Source organism: Lepidothrix coronata, unplaced genomic scaffold (assembly GCF_001604755.1).
Source record: "Lepidothrix coronata isolate B3197 unplaced genomic scaffold, Lepidothrix_coronata-1.0 Scaffold36, whole genome shotgun sequence".
NCBI classification, from domain to species: domain Eukaryota; kingdom Metazoa; phylum Chordata; class Aves; order Passeriformes; family Pipridae; genus Lepidothrix; species Lepidothrix coronata.
Genome location: NW_016690216.1, coordinates 550,984 through 566,480, shown reverse-complemented (window position 1 = coordinate 566,480; position 15,497 = coordinate 550,984). Strand labels below are relative to the sequence as shown.

At 43.1% G+C, this 15,497-nt stretch overlaps 1 protein-coding gene and 4 non-coding genes across 5 annotated transcripts in view; 4 read left to right on the top strand and 1 right to left on the bottom strand.

Moving 5' to 3' along the window:
* DNAJC5B (DnaJ heat shock protein family (Hsp40) member C5 beta) overlaps positions 1-15,497 on the bottom strand; it is a 31,377-nt gene that overhangs the window by 3,570 nt on the left and 12,310 nt on the right. The window contains exons 2-3 of the mRNA XM_017812402.1: positions 6,431-6,644; positions 2,153-2,327 (exon numbers count right to left, since the gene is read on the bottom strand). Of these exons, the coding sequence (XP_017667891.1) occupies positions 2,153-2,327; positions 6,431-6,644 (389 nt within the window). The remainder of the gene's footprint in view (positions 1-2,152; positions 2,328-6,430; positions 6,645-15,497) is intronic.
* On the top strand, positions 10,250-10,322 carry TRNAA-AGC. Its single transcript has one exon. It is a non-coding gene; the product is annotated as a tRNA-Ala (tRNA).
* TRNAY-GUA lies at positions 11,084-11,172 on the top strand. The gene is given in 2 exon segments: positions 11,084-11,120; positions 11,137-11,172. It is a non-coding gene; the product is annotated as a tRNA-Tyr (tRNA).
* TRNAY-GUA lies at positions 14,192-14,280 on the top strand. The gene is given in 2 exon segments: positions 14,192-14,228; positions 14,245-14,280. It is a non-coding gene; the product is annotated as a tRNA-Tyr (tRNA).
* TRNAA-AGC lies at positions 14,594-14,666 on the top strand. The gene has a single exon. It is a non-coding gene; the product is annotated as a tRNA-Ala (tRNA).

Here is a 15,497-nt window from a genome sequence, read left to right as displayed (position 1 = left end):
CTTCTAATAATTTTGAAATAAAGAGAATTCTACTTTACTGAGGAATACTGATTTTGATTGGGAGGAAAATGTAGCAAGAGAGAAGAGAAGAGAAGAGAAGAGAAGAGAAGAGAAGAGAAGAGAAGAGAAGAGAAGAGAAGAGAAGAGAAGAGAAGAGAAGAGAAGAAGGTGCAAAGACCTAGTTTTGTTCTTTCTGAAGAAATATATAATATTAAATATATATACATATATATTTAATATTGTTTTTTAAATACTTAAAAAACCATAATTCCACATTGTGTTAATTTTTCAGACTGATACTTCACTAAACATTTTAAATTATTTTTTAAGTTGGTATCTCAGTGAGACTTGGTGGAAGCAAAGGGATGTCAAGGTGGCCTAAAGTTAAAGAATACCAATACCTCCTGGTACTTGTGCCAGAAGGAGGCAGCAATTTTTTTTCTGCCACTGAGGAATTTTGTGCTGGATTTTGAGAGAGAGCAAAATACCTGCCAAATTAGAAACAAAAAGAAAGGCAGAATTTAAACATCTTCCATCTTCATACTTCAAAGTTGACTTCGGTATCACAGGCTCATGAAGAGCAAGACCAGTTTTAGATTTGTACTTTTCAGGTGCTGAAAGACATAGAGTTTATTAGATTTGTTTCAAATAATGCATTGTGATTATAAAGTTTTCACTAATAGTTTTTATCGCCTTTCCAGAGACTGATAAAGTATGATCAATTTTTAAGCTGCCTGTATTTACCTTAATATGCCTCTAGGCAAGAGCAGCTTAAAAACACCACCACGCATTGGCATAACAGTTATAAAAATAGCATTTGTTTCAACTACTACAAGTGTTTTGTTACATATTTATGGAAGGGTAAATTTGTGTGAAAAGTTGGGGGGGGGGAAATGTTTTCCTGCTAAGGGAACATGACATTTGCAATCTGGCAGTGCTAATTTAAGCATAATAAATGTAAGAATATAACTGTAGAAGATCTTCTAAAACAATGGAAGAGAGAAAGAGTGAGCTGACTGCTTAGGTCCTTCCTCATAAAAAAGCATAATCCTGATATCCTAAGTTTATAAAAATTTGCAACTGAAAAGTGTCCTAGGTCCTCCCCTGGTACGTTGGCTTCATATTGCTGGAGCAAGAATCATTGTATGTCTCACCCTGTACACAGCTAACCAGTTTGAGATGTTTCTGCTTCCCCTAAAGATGAAGGCAAAACTCTGCCTCTCTTCAGCAGATTAGGACAGGGCTGTTTTTTCAAAGTATGCAACCCACACTAGTGCCAGTCAGAAAATCACCACCATCATTCCTTGGTATAGCCAAAACCTGAACATGTAGCTGAGGGAATGCAGCAAAATCAAGAAAAGAGGGTAACCTACTGTGAAGATCTTCCCTCTTCCCCAGGCCCATGTTCCTGTCTGGGTACTCTTGCTCCTGAGTTGGTGCTTGGCCTGTCCCACCGTGGAGCACAGCAGGGAATTAAATGGGCCAGGAACTACACACATTTTTGAGAGGATTAGTTCTCACCTGGATTTTATCTGAGATCTGGGGCCTGGTAAAGTAGCAGAATTGCTACTGCCGGTGCAGAAGAGAATGAGCAGCTTGAGGGCTGGATGGGAGAGGGGCAGGACCACAGCAGCTTCTGTGCAAACTCTTGGGTTACTGTGCAACTACACTGTTGGAAACATTGCATCTTTTCTTGAAGCCTCATCTTGAATGGGTACAGTTAGTCCATCATAGGCAGGGATAAATTTTACATAAATAGAACCCAAACGACAGCTTATTCAGGCCAATCAGATAGGACAAGCAGCACTCCAGCAGAGCCTAATGTGTGAGTACAGGATCTAGGATATGAAGCAATGTGGGCATGGGGGCTACAGGGTGAACATTGCCTCTTATGATAAGTCCTGAGACTTTTAATGTTTAAGCGTCTCATAAGAGATACAGGAGATATTTAGCTGTTAGTGCCATAATTTTATTTTTGCATTAATACGTAACTTGGGAAGTTCACTGGGTCATGGTCTTAGCTAGAGTGAATTGGCACATCTCCACTGAAGTCTGGAAGCAGCCTCAGCACTGCAAGCAGAACATCTGGACTGCAGGCTTTAAAGATTGTTTTGAACAGCCTTGCCACACAGTAAGCCCCTACAATACACACCTCTTTCCATGTCATTCTTAATTTGCTCTTCCAAATCTTCTGGAGACACACAAAACTCCTGCTGTTCCCCCTCGGGTGCCTTGGGTTTACACTTTCCACAGCAGCAGTTGAAGCAGCAGCAGAGACAGCAGCAGAGGTAGCAGCCCGTCAGTAAGCCACAGACTGCAAACAGGCCCTGGGTTAAACACAGCGGGACGAAAAACCTGTTAGCAGTGACCTTGCTCAAAATTGTGGCAGCCTCTTACAAATAAAGGCAGATCATCAGAGGAATTTTGGTTCCCAAGTACTTGGCACTCAGGAGTCCAGCTGCTGGCCCAGTGCCTGAGCAAGGGCCAGATATCCCAAAGCCCTCCTCACCACCAAGCTCCTACTTGTCCCTCAGGACCACATCCACAAAGAAGACACCAACCAACAGGCCCCCCACATGCTCAGCTTTTGAAAATCTGTCTTCAGCTGATGGCCCTCAGAAAAGCCCTCCAGGCAGTATGCAAAACCCCACCCACCTTAAAATGACTCATTTCCATCTTTAAAATGACTCATTTGCCCAAGATCATTTTTGCAAACACTTATTTACTGTCAGATTCTTGTCAATAACAAAGCTGAGAGAAAAAGAAGGAAAGACCCAGATGCATCCCACGTAACTTCAGGCACTGAACTAAGGCATCCAAATTAGCCCCTGTGGGCTCCCCACATAGTCAAAGGGAAGTTGAAAACTCCTCCAGAGGGTAATTCAGCCACATGAGGATTTGAATTGCCCATTGGTGTGTCTCTCTTTCTCCACATTAGCCTGTACAGGACCACACAGGTGATATCTCCTAAATTATACTCCTTGGTCTATGGTTTCTCGATCTGCGGACTCAGGCAGCAAGAAGTTCCCACCCACATGGCCCTTTACTCACTCTTTTCCCTGTGGCACAAAGCAAGAGGCTTCAGCAGAGCCAACACAATGGCCTGGGGCCAAGACCAGAGATCTCAGTCAGAGTCAAGAGCCAGAAAAAAATAATTTATAGAGCTTTTCTTCCTCCAGACCAGGTCACTGCCCAGGTTCACAGCACAGCTCACAAGTTGCTTGTGTGTGTGCTGCATCACAGCAATAGGATGGGGGACCTTCAGGAGAGGAGCCTTTAGGCTGGCATTGCCACTCTGTGCTCCATGAGGACATGACAGCAGCCTGGCTCCTGACCTGGGATGGATCCAGGCCTGCAGTGAGATGTCTGTGACACAGGAGAAAACTCCACATCTCTTCTTGGACATAGTGGTATAAGACCAAAGGAAATCCAGTGACATTCCTGAAAAGCGAATCAAAGCTGATGTATAGAAATAAACAGAAAGAGAATATGCTTAGATTAGATATTAGGAAGAAATTCTTTATTGTGAGGATGGTGAGATACCAGAACAGTTGCCCAGAGAAATTGTGAGTACCCCATCCCTGGAAGTGTTCAAGGCCAGGTTGGATGGGGCTCTGAGCAATCTGCTCTAGTGGAAGGTGTCCCCACCCATGGCAGGGGCTTGGAACTGCTTGATCTTTAAGGTCTCTTCCAAACCAAACCATTCTATGATTCTGTAAATGTGTATGTAAAAGCAGCAGAGCTTTGTGGCCACCAGGTATATATGGGTTGGAGGTATAGCCAGACTTTAGCGTTATGGTTATACAGTCTGCTCTTTAATGACTATTCATTATATTCATAAGACAACATGCTGCTGAGGGAGAAAATAAGCACAGATGTCAGGATATTGTCAAACTTTGACAGTGGAGCTATGTAAATAACATTGTTATGTATGCATGTCTCAGGCAACATTAGTGGGGGCCGACTGGAGCATCTTTGAAGGTAATAAGACTATTTATATACCTAATATTAATAGGCATGTATCTAGAGTGGTTTTAAATGAAAAGGATACTGACTTTTTGTTTTAAAATATTTTCCTTCCAATAGACACCTAAAACTGTTCTAAATGCCATAATCCCTAAAATAAGTTGTCTGACTGTTTATCATTTATGCCATAATGGAGAATAAATCACCACTATGTATAGAATGAAAAAAAGGCATAAAAAAGTATACAGAGGGGGAAAAACCCTTGAATTTATTAATGATAACTTTAGTGTTTCAAGATTTCTTATGCCTATATTATCACAGGTGGTAAATCAAGAATCATTTTATTGATGTGATTAATAAACTGTCTTCATGGTAGAGGTAGAATTGGTTTTTGCTAAAATAGTTAAATGAACAAGCCCTGTGCCTGCCAGTGAAGAAGTATTTCAATTTCCCCTTACCCATGTCTGTGTGTTTCCAGTTTAATATGCCTGCTAAGAAGTCTGGCACTCTGAAAAAAAAGTAATCTTCATTTTGCATTTCTCCTTTCCATTGGGTTTCCTAACTGCTAATGATAAACCCCTTCACAATTGTCAGATTTTGTGAGTATGAGCATGCTGGGGAAGGGGAATGTTTGCAGTTGAAGAGGGAGATAACAAGTGAAGTCTGTGGTCCCTATTGTCTTCTACCAGAATGGAGAAAATTAGGGGTTCAGTGGTTATCTGTAGATGATGCATCAGACTCAAATAGTATTATAATTCAAAAAAAGCGCGATTTGGTTGCCTCTTTATGCTTTGAAAGTGGTAAGATTTTGGGTTGAGAGAGAGTGACAATCCTTAAATCCTCAAATGAGTCTATATACATATTTTGGATTTTTTGTACAAAATTCATAAAACCCGGGAAGCACTGATTACTTTTGCCATTCAGCACATCTTGTCTCACTTCTGGGATACAGCTTGCTTGAAACAATACTCACATTCCTCCTTCAGCTGTTAGGGACTTATTAACTTCTCTCTGTACTCTCCACTGCTCTCCATATAAGTCAAAGTCACAGTTGTTATTTCTGTTTCTGATTTTCTAACCCCCGAGGATTTTATCCTTCATAACATCTCCATTAAAGATCGGTAAGTAGAAGAGTAAATAAAAGCTAAAAAAAAAGCAGCAAACAGTGAAGAAAATCTTGTCTACAAAGACTGTTAAAGGACTCAACGCTGCTGCTCTCTCAGCACTAAGGCAATGCTTCCTGGCACCTAAAACATGACAAAAGGGCTGCAAGAGATGGTGGACAGCAGAAAAGAGGGAATGATCCATTCAGCAGCTATAGTGGGATGTCCAGCCTGCAGCAGGGGTCAGCTACAGCAGCTGCAAGCAGGCAGCCTCCAGCCTGTCTCTGAGGGGGCAACTGAGCCTTTGCAAGTTTAAAGGTTTCATTCACTGCATTTGAGCAGTGTCCATCTCATACTGATTCAGCAGACAAATTATGGCTTCTCAGGCCCACAAAATGCCCAGGTGACTTCCCAGTTTGAAAGGGGACTGCAGAGCAGTGCAACATTGGCCTGATCTGTGCTGAACACAAGAATCTGTGTTCCACAGTTTGCAGATAAAAGGTCTCATAATGTGCTTGCTTCAAACAGTACAGATCATTTTCCTATGTATTCCATTACAGTCTTTTGTTTCCTATGCTTCTGCTGCTGCAAACAAGTGGGGACAGCATGGATTTTGCACATTTGCAATTCTGTTTGTTCCATATCTGTAATATTTCAATATTTGCAGAAGCACTTGAATTTGACATATACAAACATCAGAGGACACCAGTAAGATAAGAGACCGTGTGAACCCAACTCCTTTATAACTAGAACAGCCTTGTTTTACCTTGAGCAATATGCAAGGTTTTGATATATCATTCTCTTCCTTTCCTACTCTCTTCCTCCATTCCATTCTTCCAAGCTTTTCTTCCAGTTCCTTTCTCTCACCAGGACACATACATGATGCCATAAACACAGTGTTATTATTGCTTACTTATGTTGTGTGCTGTATATAGCAAATAAGACAGTTAAATTTGTAGGGTAATAATTTATTAACTGGTTATCACATAAGTGAGACATCTTGGTTTTGGATAATGAGTCATTTTTTTTTAGTCATTACTGAAAAGAAAGTCAAAATTGTCCTGGAGCACTAGATTAAAATCTAATGAATGTTTAAAAGTGTTACAAAACACGTACTGTAACTATTCACCAAGTAAAAAACAACTTTCTATATTAGCACTAGTCTAAGCTTACATTACATTCTGCCTCTGTCGATTTTCCAGATAACGTTGCTGCTTTTTTAAACTTTTAGTAGCAGTTTAGAGTCTGATCCTATTATTTGTTAAGCCTGTAGAGAAACCATGTTTTTCAATGGGTCCTTGTGTATGTAATTGTCCATGTGCATTGTAACATTTGATTTCCAACAGAAAATAACAGATTACCTTTGCCCACCAGCTTGAGAGCATGAAGTAGGTGTTGACATTTTCCTCACCAAACTGTTCCGCCACATAGAGCCCTAACGATCCATATTTGTCATATATATTTCTCTTGGACAGATCAGTCAGGATTGCGTGAGCATTGTTGATCTCTTTAAATTTTTCTGCAGCCTCTGGATTGTCTGGATTCTTGTCAGGATGGTATTTCAGAGCCAGTTTTCTTAAACATGAAAAACAAATGAACAAAAAAACAGAGGGAAAATAAGTCTTCTGTATATGTGCATATATACAGACACAAAACCCTATCAAAAATATTTTAATATAGATATAACAATTCTGAACAGTGTGTTCAGGCTTCTTTTTTCCAGTTCTGATGTACTCAGTGGAAGAAAACTGACACAAAGGGATTGAACATGAAAGTTTTGATAAAAGAGGTGTTTCTATTACACTGAGAATGAACTTTGTGTATTGATACCTAGTCAGCTACTGTGTTAAAGGAGATGGTGATACATGCTGAAAGCACAGATTGCAGCATGATAATAATTCACAGGCATTTGTTGCATTATGATTGCCAACTCATTTGCATAATTTAGCAGGTTTCAACAAAGATAAAGATTTTTTAAAGGTTGTTTAAAAACATGATGATTACACTGTTTATCCAGGCAACATTATTTTCTTTATGGCAAAGAAAATTCTGTATTAAATTGCCCATTCATAATAACTATATTAAAATTTTGTAAACAGTGTCTGTGTTTGCAGAATCCCAGACGGTGATGATGGAAAACACAGTTAGGAATTGCAATAGAAGGAAAGCATCTTTCTGAAGCACAAGGTGGAAAAGCATAATGAGTTAACCCCGGTTTCAAGTGCCTGTCTTCAGGCCTAATTTCCCACTGCTGCACTTCTGAGTCGGTCCTTAAAGCAGTGGAAGATGACTGTCATAGGATCATAGAATGGTCAGGGTTGGAAGGGACCTTAAATATCACCTAGTTCCAGCCCCCCCATGATGAGCAGGGGGAGATCATGTTGCTTAAAGCCCCATCCAGCCTGGCTTTGACCACTTCCAGGGATGGAGCACCCACTAATTCTCTGGGGAACCTGTTTCAGTTCCTCACCACTCTCACAGTATAGAATTTCTTTCTAATATCTAATCTAAACATACTCTTTTTTAATTTAAAGCCATTAGCCCTTGCCCATGTGTCCTATCACATGCCCTTGTGAAAAGTCCCTTTCCAGCTGTCTTGCTTTAGGTACTGAAAGGTGCTCTAAGGTCTCCCCAGAGCCTTCTCTTCTTCAGGCTGACTCTTTCACTCTGTCTCCATAGGAGAGGTGCTCCAGCCCTCTGATCATCTTCATGTCCTTCCTCTGGACTTGCTCCAGCAGGTTCATGTTCTTATGTTGGGGTCCCCAGAGCAAAATGCAGTACTCCAGGGAGGTGGTGGATTCACCGTCCCTGAAGGTTTTTAAAGATGAAACTGGATGTGGCGCTTAGTGCCATGATCTAGTAACCACAGTGGTGTTGGATCAAGGGCTGGACTTGTTGATCTCGGAGCTTTTTTCCAACCTGGTTGATTCTATGATTCTATGATTCCATGTGAGGTCTCATGAGAGTATAGTGTCAACTACTTTGGGCTGTTTATGCTGGTGGGAAGCCTTTGCTAGGACAGGGCTGGATACTGCCTTTTTCCCCTGACTGTACTCAGCGCTATGGCATCCAAAGGCAGGTATAGTTTGAAAGGTACCGTGCGTGACTGTTGGCTCACGGTGCTGAGGAAGCACAGCGTAGAGGAGAAAGAGTTTGCTTCCAGCCATATTGAAGCGCTGGCAGTGTGAGCTGACACACACTTGCAAAACAAGCATAAACAGAAGTGTATCTTTTCAGAAATCACCACTCACTTTGAAGAATCGGAAATAAGGTTTTTCCGTGACATTAATTTAATGACTAGTGCTGACCTCTAGTGGACTCAAAAGTCATTTAGTAGTATTTTAAACTGATTCAATCACAAGTCAAGCTATGATGCATTTTGTAAATATTATCTCTGAGTGTTTCAGGAGCCAGCCATGACTGCTACGAGCAAAAATACTTGTGGTGCAAAGGTAGTGTGCTTACACTTCCTCTAACAAATTTAACCTCAGAGTGGCGTCCTACTTGATTTTCCTCTGAACTCCCAGTACAGGATATTCCTCCAGTAAAATGTAACTGCTTTGCTCCTGATGACAGTTCCCACCTGGAAGACATTCTGCCGATATCAAGACTGATAAGAGCCTGGGAACAGCCTCTGCCAACAATCTCTTCAGTTCTGCTGAACTCAAGTTATAGAACCATAGGTTATAAATAACTCCTTAAACATGTCTCTAATAGCATGAAGGGGATCACATTCAATCATATTTAATATACCATTCATATTGTACCTTAAACTTAAATTTTTGGTCATGTTTAACATGTGCCCTAAACATAATAAAACATGAAACATAAGAACTGGAAAAGCAAGCTAAATCATGCATAACTAATGACATTATGTGCCATCCAAGTATTTAAGCAAATTATGCAATTTACCCCGTTTTTCTTAGCTGAAAACAAACCCCAGCAATTAGAATTAGGACAAAAAAAAAAAAAAAGAAGGAAGAGATATTACTTTCAAAACCCATGTGTGTTGCAGGCATTGGATAATCAATTGCCAGCCTTTCTTTCTTTTTTCACAGACCCAAAGACATCTTCTGTCCTCCCCATATCTCAAGCAATCTCATAAAAAATAAGAATTTGAACAGAATGTAGCTTTGAAAAGATGAAAAACCTAAGTTGCACACTCACTTTGCTTAGAATGTTTTCAGACTACTAACAGGATTACTTTCAAAAATTAACAAAAGATGTCATACGTTCTTATGTTGATTTGGGAAAACTGTCTTGACTACAAATAGTACATTACCAAACCAACTCTCTGTACACTGAGATAACATATACTAATTGGTGATGATTTAGTAACAGGAAAGAGATCTAGATACTGGTACTGCAATTCATATGAGTGAGAAAAATGATTCTGTTAGATACAACTGAAGAAACAATAAAAGTAAGGACAAGAACTATGTGACATAGAGTATCAGCTAAAGAAATTTCCCTGTGGGTCTCTGGAAAAATGATATTCCTAGTTATGTGATAAGCAGCATTCATTATGAAAAAATAGAAGAATACAAAATAATGGAAAGTAAATGAACACGGGAGTTCTCTGGCTACTTCCTACGCCAAAACCATGGATTTATGTCCATTCATATTTTTCTCATGGTGAATGGCATTCTCCTTCACCACCTTAGGATCACTGCCCACTGCAGCCCTCCACAGCAGCAAGCAATGTGATGTGTTTGGGAGATAAAAATGACAACAAGCAGAAAAACAGCTATTGGACAAGATGGATAGGGCAATCATGGACATGAAGTCAGTGAAATAAGCTTAGGATCTCTGTCAGTGGGACACTTAGGCTGAGAGATCAGCCTGGTGAGATCAGACCAGGGTAGGTCTGATGAGGGTACATCTGGGTGGAGGTAGCAATATTTTGAAGACAAGAAAGTACGTTGTATAAGGTAAAATACTGCAATATTATGGAGTATAAGAGAATGTCAGCAACAGGTTCCATGCTTCCTTCACCAGCTCAGCTGGTAGAATGGGTGACTTCGGGTTCCTTGACATTGCCATCATTAGGTTCCTAGTTCAACTCTGGCTCAAAGGAGTGTCCTTTTCGCTCTGGCACAGACACTGCAGTGCTTTTGGGGCATCTTGAATCAGTGGTGGGTGTCTCTGAGGGGTGAGGCTCTCAGGCAGAGCTGCAGGGTGGGGAATTAGCTCAAGTGGTAGAGCGCTCGCTTAGCATGTGAGAGGCAGCGGGATCGATGCCCGCATTCTCCAATGCTTTTCATTCCCTTTGCCTGGACATAGGGCCCTTTGGTGGGGATCCCTCTGTCCACTGGGGGCTGTGGGGAGATTTATGGTGTGCCCAGATTTACAAAAGACAAGAACATCCGGGGCTGTATCAAAAGCACTACGGGCAGTTTGACAGAAGAACTGATTTTCTCTGTCTTTGCTTGACAGTTCTCAAATATCAAGGTAGTTTGACAGAAGAACTGATTTTCTCTGTCTTTGCTTGACAGTTCTCAAATATCAAGCCCAGTACAGAAAACAAATGCATGAAATGGAGCAACCTCAGTGGAGGGCCACCAAGGATCCCAAGGAATGGAGATTTCTCTTTAAGGATGGGCTGAGGAGAGTGAGCATATTCAGCTTGGAGAAAGAGAGATTCAGAGGACTTGCACATGACCTTCTATTGCTTAGGTGTAGGTTATGGAACAGTTTTGTTTAGTCTGATGCTTGACCAGAGGGCAGAAGAGAGCACAGTGAAAGGGAATGAAGGGAAGTTGCAGAAGGATATGGGTAAGCTCTGTGTGGTAGTGAGGAGAGTCCAGCTATCGCTGATGTCCAAGGAACCAGGGAGTGGTTCTGTTTGTGGCTTGCATGATTGATGGGCTAAAGGGATTGAGCAAGGTGTTGTGATGTTGGAGTTGAGTCTGTGTGAAGCAGGATGTTGTAACAGAGGCATGATGGTGTGCCATGGCTGTGGAAGTGCTGGATGAGTGTGTGATGGGTGAGGTAGTGGTCATGGCCCTGTGCTTCCTTCAATAGCTCAGCTGGTAGAGCGGAGGACTGTAGGCTCCCTTACACGGCCATCCTTAGGTCGCTGGTTCAACTCCGGCTCGAAGGAGTGTCCTTTTGGCTCTGGCCCAGATCCTGTGGCACTGCTGTGTTTTTGGCCCTATCCAGATGCCTCCCCTTCAAAGGGCTGTCCAACATGAGCTCTTGCCTCAGTTTGGGAAGATGATCAGACAAGACATTTCTGAATGAACTAGAACACAGTAAATTGTGGGTTTGAGCACTGGTGTTGTCTGGGATCACTACCAGTAGGAACCTTATTGGTTGAGTTGTTGGTGGTGTGAGAATGAGGTTAAGAGAAGCCCAGGCTTTGGATGCAAGACATCTTGAGTCAGGGGTGGGTGCCTGTGAGGGGAGAGGCCCTCAGGCAGAGCTGCAGGGTGGGGAATTAGCTCAAGTGGTAGAGTGCTCGCTTAGCATGTGAGAGGCAGCGGGATCAATGTCCACATTCTCCAATGCTTTTCATTCCCCTTGCCTGGACACAGGGCCCTTTGGCAGGGGTCCCTCTGGTGCTGTTGGGAGCTATTTGCACCTGGGCTGCACAGAAAACAACAGCACCCAGGGCTGTATCAGGAGCAGAAAGGGCTGTGGTTTGGGGTACTTTAATCTTCTTCTTGGGATTTGATCAAATATCCATGGTCATCTTTATGCATCCTCAAGTGAAGTCCTCAATTACTGAGAAAAGCAAAATATAAAACTAATTTTTAAATATGGTAAAAAGGATGACTTTGGGAACCACCAAGCAGTGAGATTCACCTTGCTCAGGTCACAGAACAGATCCTTCTGGAAGATATGTCAAGACATGTGAAGACGGGGAGGTGTTTAGAGACAACCAACGTTCCTTCATCAAGGGCAAATTATGTCTGACTAATGTAGTCAGTCCTAATCTAGTCTAGGCCTTCTACAATGGACCAATTGCATCAGTGGCCAAGGGATGAGCTACGGATGTCGTCTACCTACTCTAAGGCCTTTGATGTTATCCTACACAACATCCTTATCACTAAATTGGGGACATAAGGTTTTGATGAATGGACTGTTCAATGAATAAGGAATGGGCTGGATGGCCACATCCAAAGAACTGTAGTCAACTGCTCAACGTCCAGGTGAAACCAGTATCAAGTGTTGTCCCTTGAGGGTCTGTATTGGGACCAATACTATTTAATATCTTTGTCAGGGACATAGAGAGCAGGATTGAGTGCATTCTCAGCAAGTTTACAGATGATAAGGGGAGTGATGGAGTTCATATGCTTGCAGGAAGAGGTTCCATCCAGAGGGACCTTAAAAGAGTTGAGGAGTGGGTCCACGTGAACTTCATTAAGTTAAACAAGGCCCAGTGCGAGGTCTGCACCTGGGTGAGGGCAATCAGCAGAATCAATACACATTGGGGGAGGAATGGATTGAGAGCAGCTCTGTGGAGAAGTAGCGGGTGCTGGTGAATTAAAAACTGGACATGAGCTGACATTGTACCCTTGCAGTCCAGAAAGTAAACCATATCCTGGGCTGCATCAAAAGAAGCATGGCCAGCAGGCTGAGGAAGGTGATTCTGCTCCTGTATTCCACTCTTGTAAGACCACACCTGGAATTCTGTGTCCAGCCATTGGTTCCCCAGCACATGGGGAAAGATGTGGACCTATTAGAGCTGGTCCAGAACAGGGCCACAAGATTGATTGAGGGGATGGAACATTGCCCTGTGAAGACAGGCTGAGAGAGATGTGGTTGTTCAGTCTGAAGAAGAGAAGAGAAGAGAGACCTTCTCTTCAGGGACACCTTATAGCAGCCTTTCAATTGATAAAGAGAGCTTATAAGAAAGACGGAGAGGCTTTTTAGCAGGCCTTGTAGTGAGGGAACAAGAGGAAAAGGTTTTAAACAAAAGAGGGCAGATTTAGATTACATAAAAAGAAATTCTTTATGATGAGAGTAGTAAGATACTGGAACAGATTTCCCAGAGAACTTGTAGACACCCCATCCCTGCAAAAGCTCAGGTATGGTTGGACAGACCTTTAATCAATCTGACCTAGTGAAAGAGGCTCTTGAGTACAGCACAGAAGTTGGCCAATACGAGCTGTAAAGGTCCTTTCCAATCTAAAACATTCTATTATAATACATAAAAGACAGATGTTGACAAATTGCAGGCTTTGGGTGAGCTAAGAAGAAGCTTTCAAATGCCTCTCAGGAGGTTATTGATTCAACAATTAGGCCTTTTACTGTAGTGATGGGAAGAGGAATGAGACACAATGGGCCACAGTGGAAGCAGGACAGGTTCCATTTTTTCCCTCCTCAGGTCAGACAGGCAGGAGAAGAAGAGTGCCCTGGAGTGCTGTGCAGTCTCCGTGCTTGGAGGTTGGTGTAAGCTGACTGGCTGAAGCCTTGAACGAGCTGCAATGATCCCTGAGCTCAGGCTGCTGAGGAGATTTGAATAGATATGTCCTGAGGCAGAACCCAAGCTGACTGCATTGTCTGCTCTCTCATAGAGGAGGAGCTCGTATGGGGCCCTGCTCTTCCATCAATAGCTCTGCTTGTGGAGCAGAGGGCTGGAGGCTCCCTGCCATGGCTACTCTCACATATATCTGAGGCTTTATGCCTTAATCTAGAAGCTCTACTTACATTCAGCTCTTTTTCCATGCTACACCACAGGAGTCTTGGCCTCTAGCTAAGTTGTGGCCATAGCTTTGAATATATTCAGTCACAAAGACCCTTGATGCATATGTGGATGTGCACAGATGGATGTTGTGGCTTGAGCTCAGCCCTGGCTTGTCAGTCTGGACCTGCCTGGCACTCACTGGACTTGACCATCACGCTGACCTCTGCAGTGACTTCCTTGTTTGCAGTTGTCCCTTCCTGGCTGTGACAGTGCTGCCTTCTCTGGCCTCTAATCTGGAGTGAGCCACCATGGCTGGGTCTGTCTTGATTTGGTGTTGTGGACCTCAGATGTTCTGGGCAGCATGGGTCTAAGGCAAGTCTTTCTTTTTTTCCTTCTGGGCAGTGTCATGCAGGTATGTGTGAAGTGGTATGAGAGCTGAATGGTTGGGTGAGTGTGTGATGGGTGAGGTAGTGGTCATGGCCCTGTGCTTCCTTCGATAGCTCAGCTGGTAGAGCAGAGGACTGTAGGCTCCCTTACACGGCCATCCTTAGGTCGCTGGTTCAACTCCGGCTCGAAGGAGTGTCCTTTTGGCTCTGGCCCAGATCCTGCAGCACCGCTGTGTTTTTGGCCCTGTTCAGAGGGCAGTCCAGCCTTGATCTCTTGCCTAAGTTTGGGAAGTTGACCAACCATGGCATTTTTGGTTGAGCCCTTGGTGAGGGATGGTGGTTCTGAGTCCTGGAATTGTCTGGGGTCACATCCAGGAGGAAAGTGAGTGAGTCGATGGTGGTGTAAGAGTGAGGTCAACAGAATGTCCAGGCCTCGGGAGCAGGGCAGCCTGAGTCAGAGACCGATGTCTGAGAGGGGAGAGGCCCTCAGAGAGAACCTACAGGGTGGGGAATTAGCTCAAGTGGTAGAGCGCTCGCTTAGCATGCGAGAGGCAGCGGGATCGATGCCCGCATTCTCCAGTGCTTTTCAGTCTGCTTGCCTGGACACAGGGATTTTTGGCAGGGGCCCATGTCATATGGAGGCAGTGAGACCTTGTAATGAACTGCAAAGAGGAGAACAGCATCCAGGACTATGGCCATGGCACCATGGGCTGTGACTGGAAGGAACATATTCTCCCACTTTCTTCTGAGTATGATCAATGGGATCCAGAATATTGTGCCCATCTTTGGGCCCCCATGAATAAGACAGACACTGACCATGTGCAACAGCCTTAGAATAAGACCACCAGGACACTTGTTAGCATCTGCCCTTTGAGGAGAGGCCATTGAATGTGGCCTTGTGCAGATCCTGAATAGGAAAGGACTGTAGGGGAGATAAGCAAGCACTTATCAGAATGCCTATCAAGAAGTTATTGATTCAAGAATTAGGCCTTTTACTGTGGTTATTGGTGGAGGAATAAAACACAACAGGCCACAGTTGAAGCAGGACAGGTCCCATTTTTTTTCTCTCCCGTGAGAAACTGAAAACCTAGAAAAGCTAATATCTCAGACACTTGGCAGAAGAGAAAAGGAGTGTTTCCATGCTAACAAGATAAGGTGTAGTTAGCATCTTGTGATGCAGGATAGCACTTTTCTGGGACCAGCTTCCTTATCTTGGATAACTATCTCCAAAACCAAGTTTTAGACAACATTTCACTTGTCTCTCTGGCAGGGGGGAGGGGGATCAAAACCATGAGACTCCCCTAACCCCTTTCTGAAAAGCTTGAGAATAACAAAATGTGTAAGAGAGAGGAAAAATCAATAATAGTGCAACTGAGAGGGGCGGGGTGTGCACCCACCATCCAAAGGAAC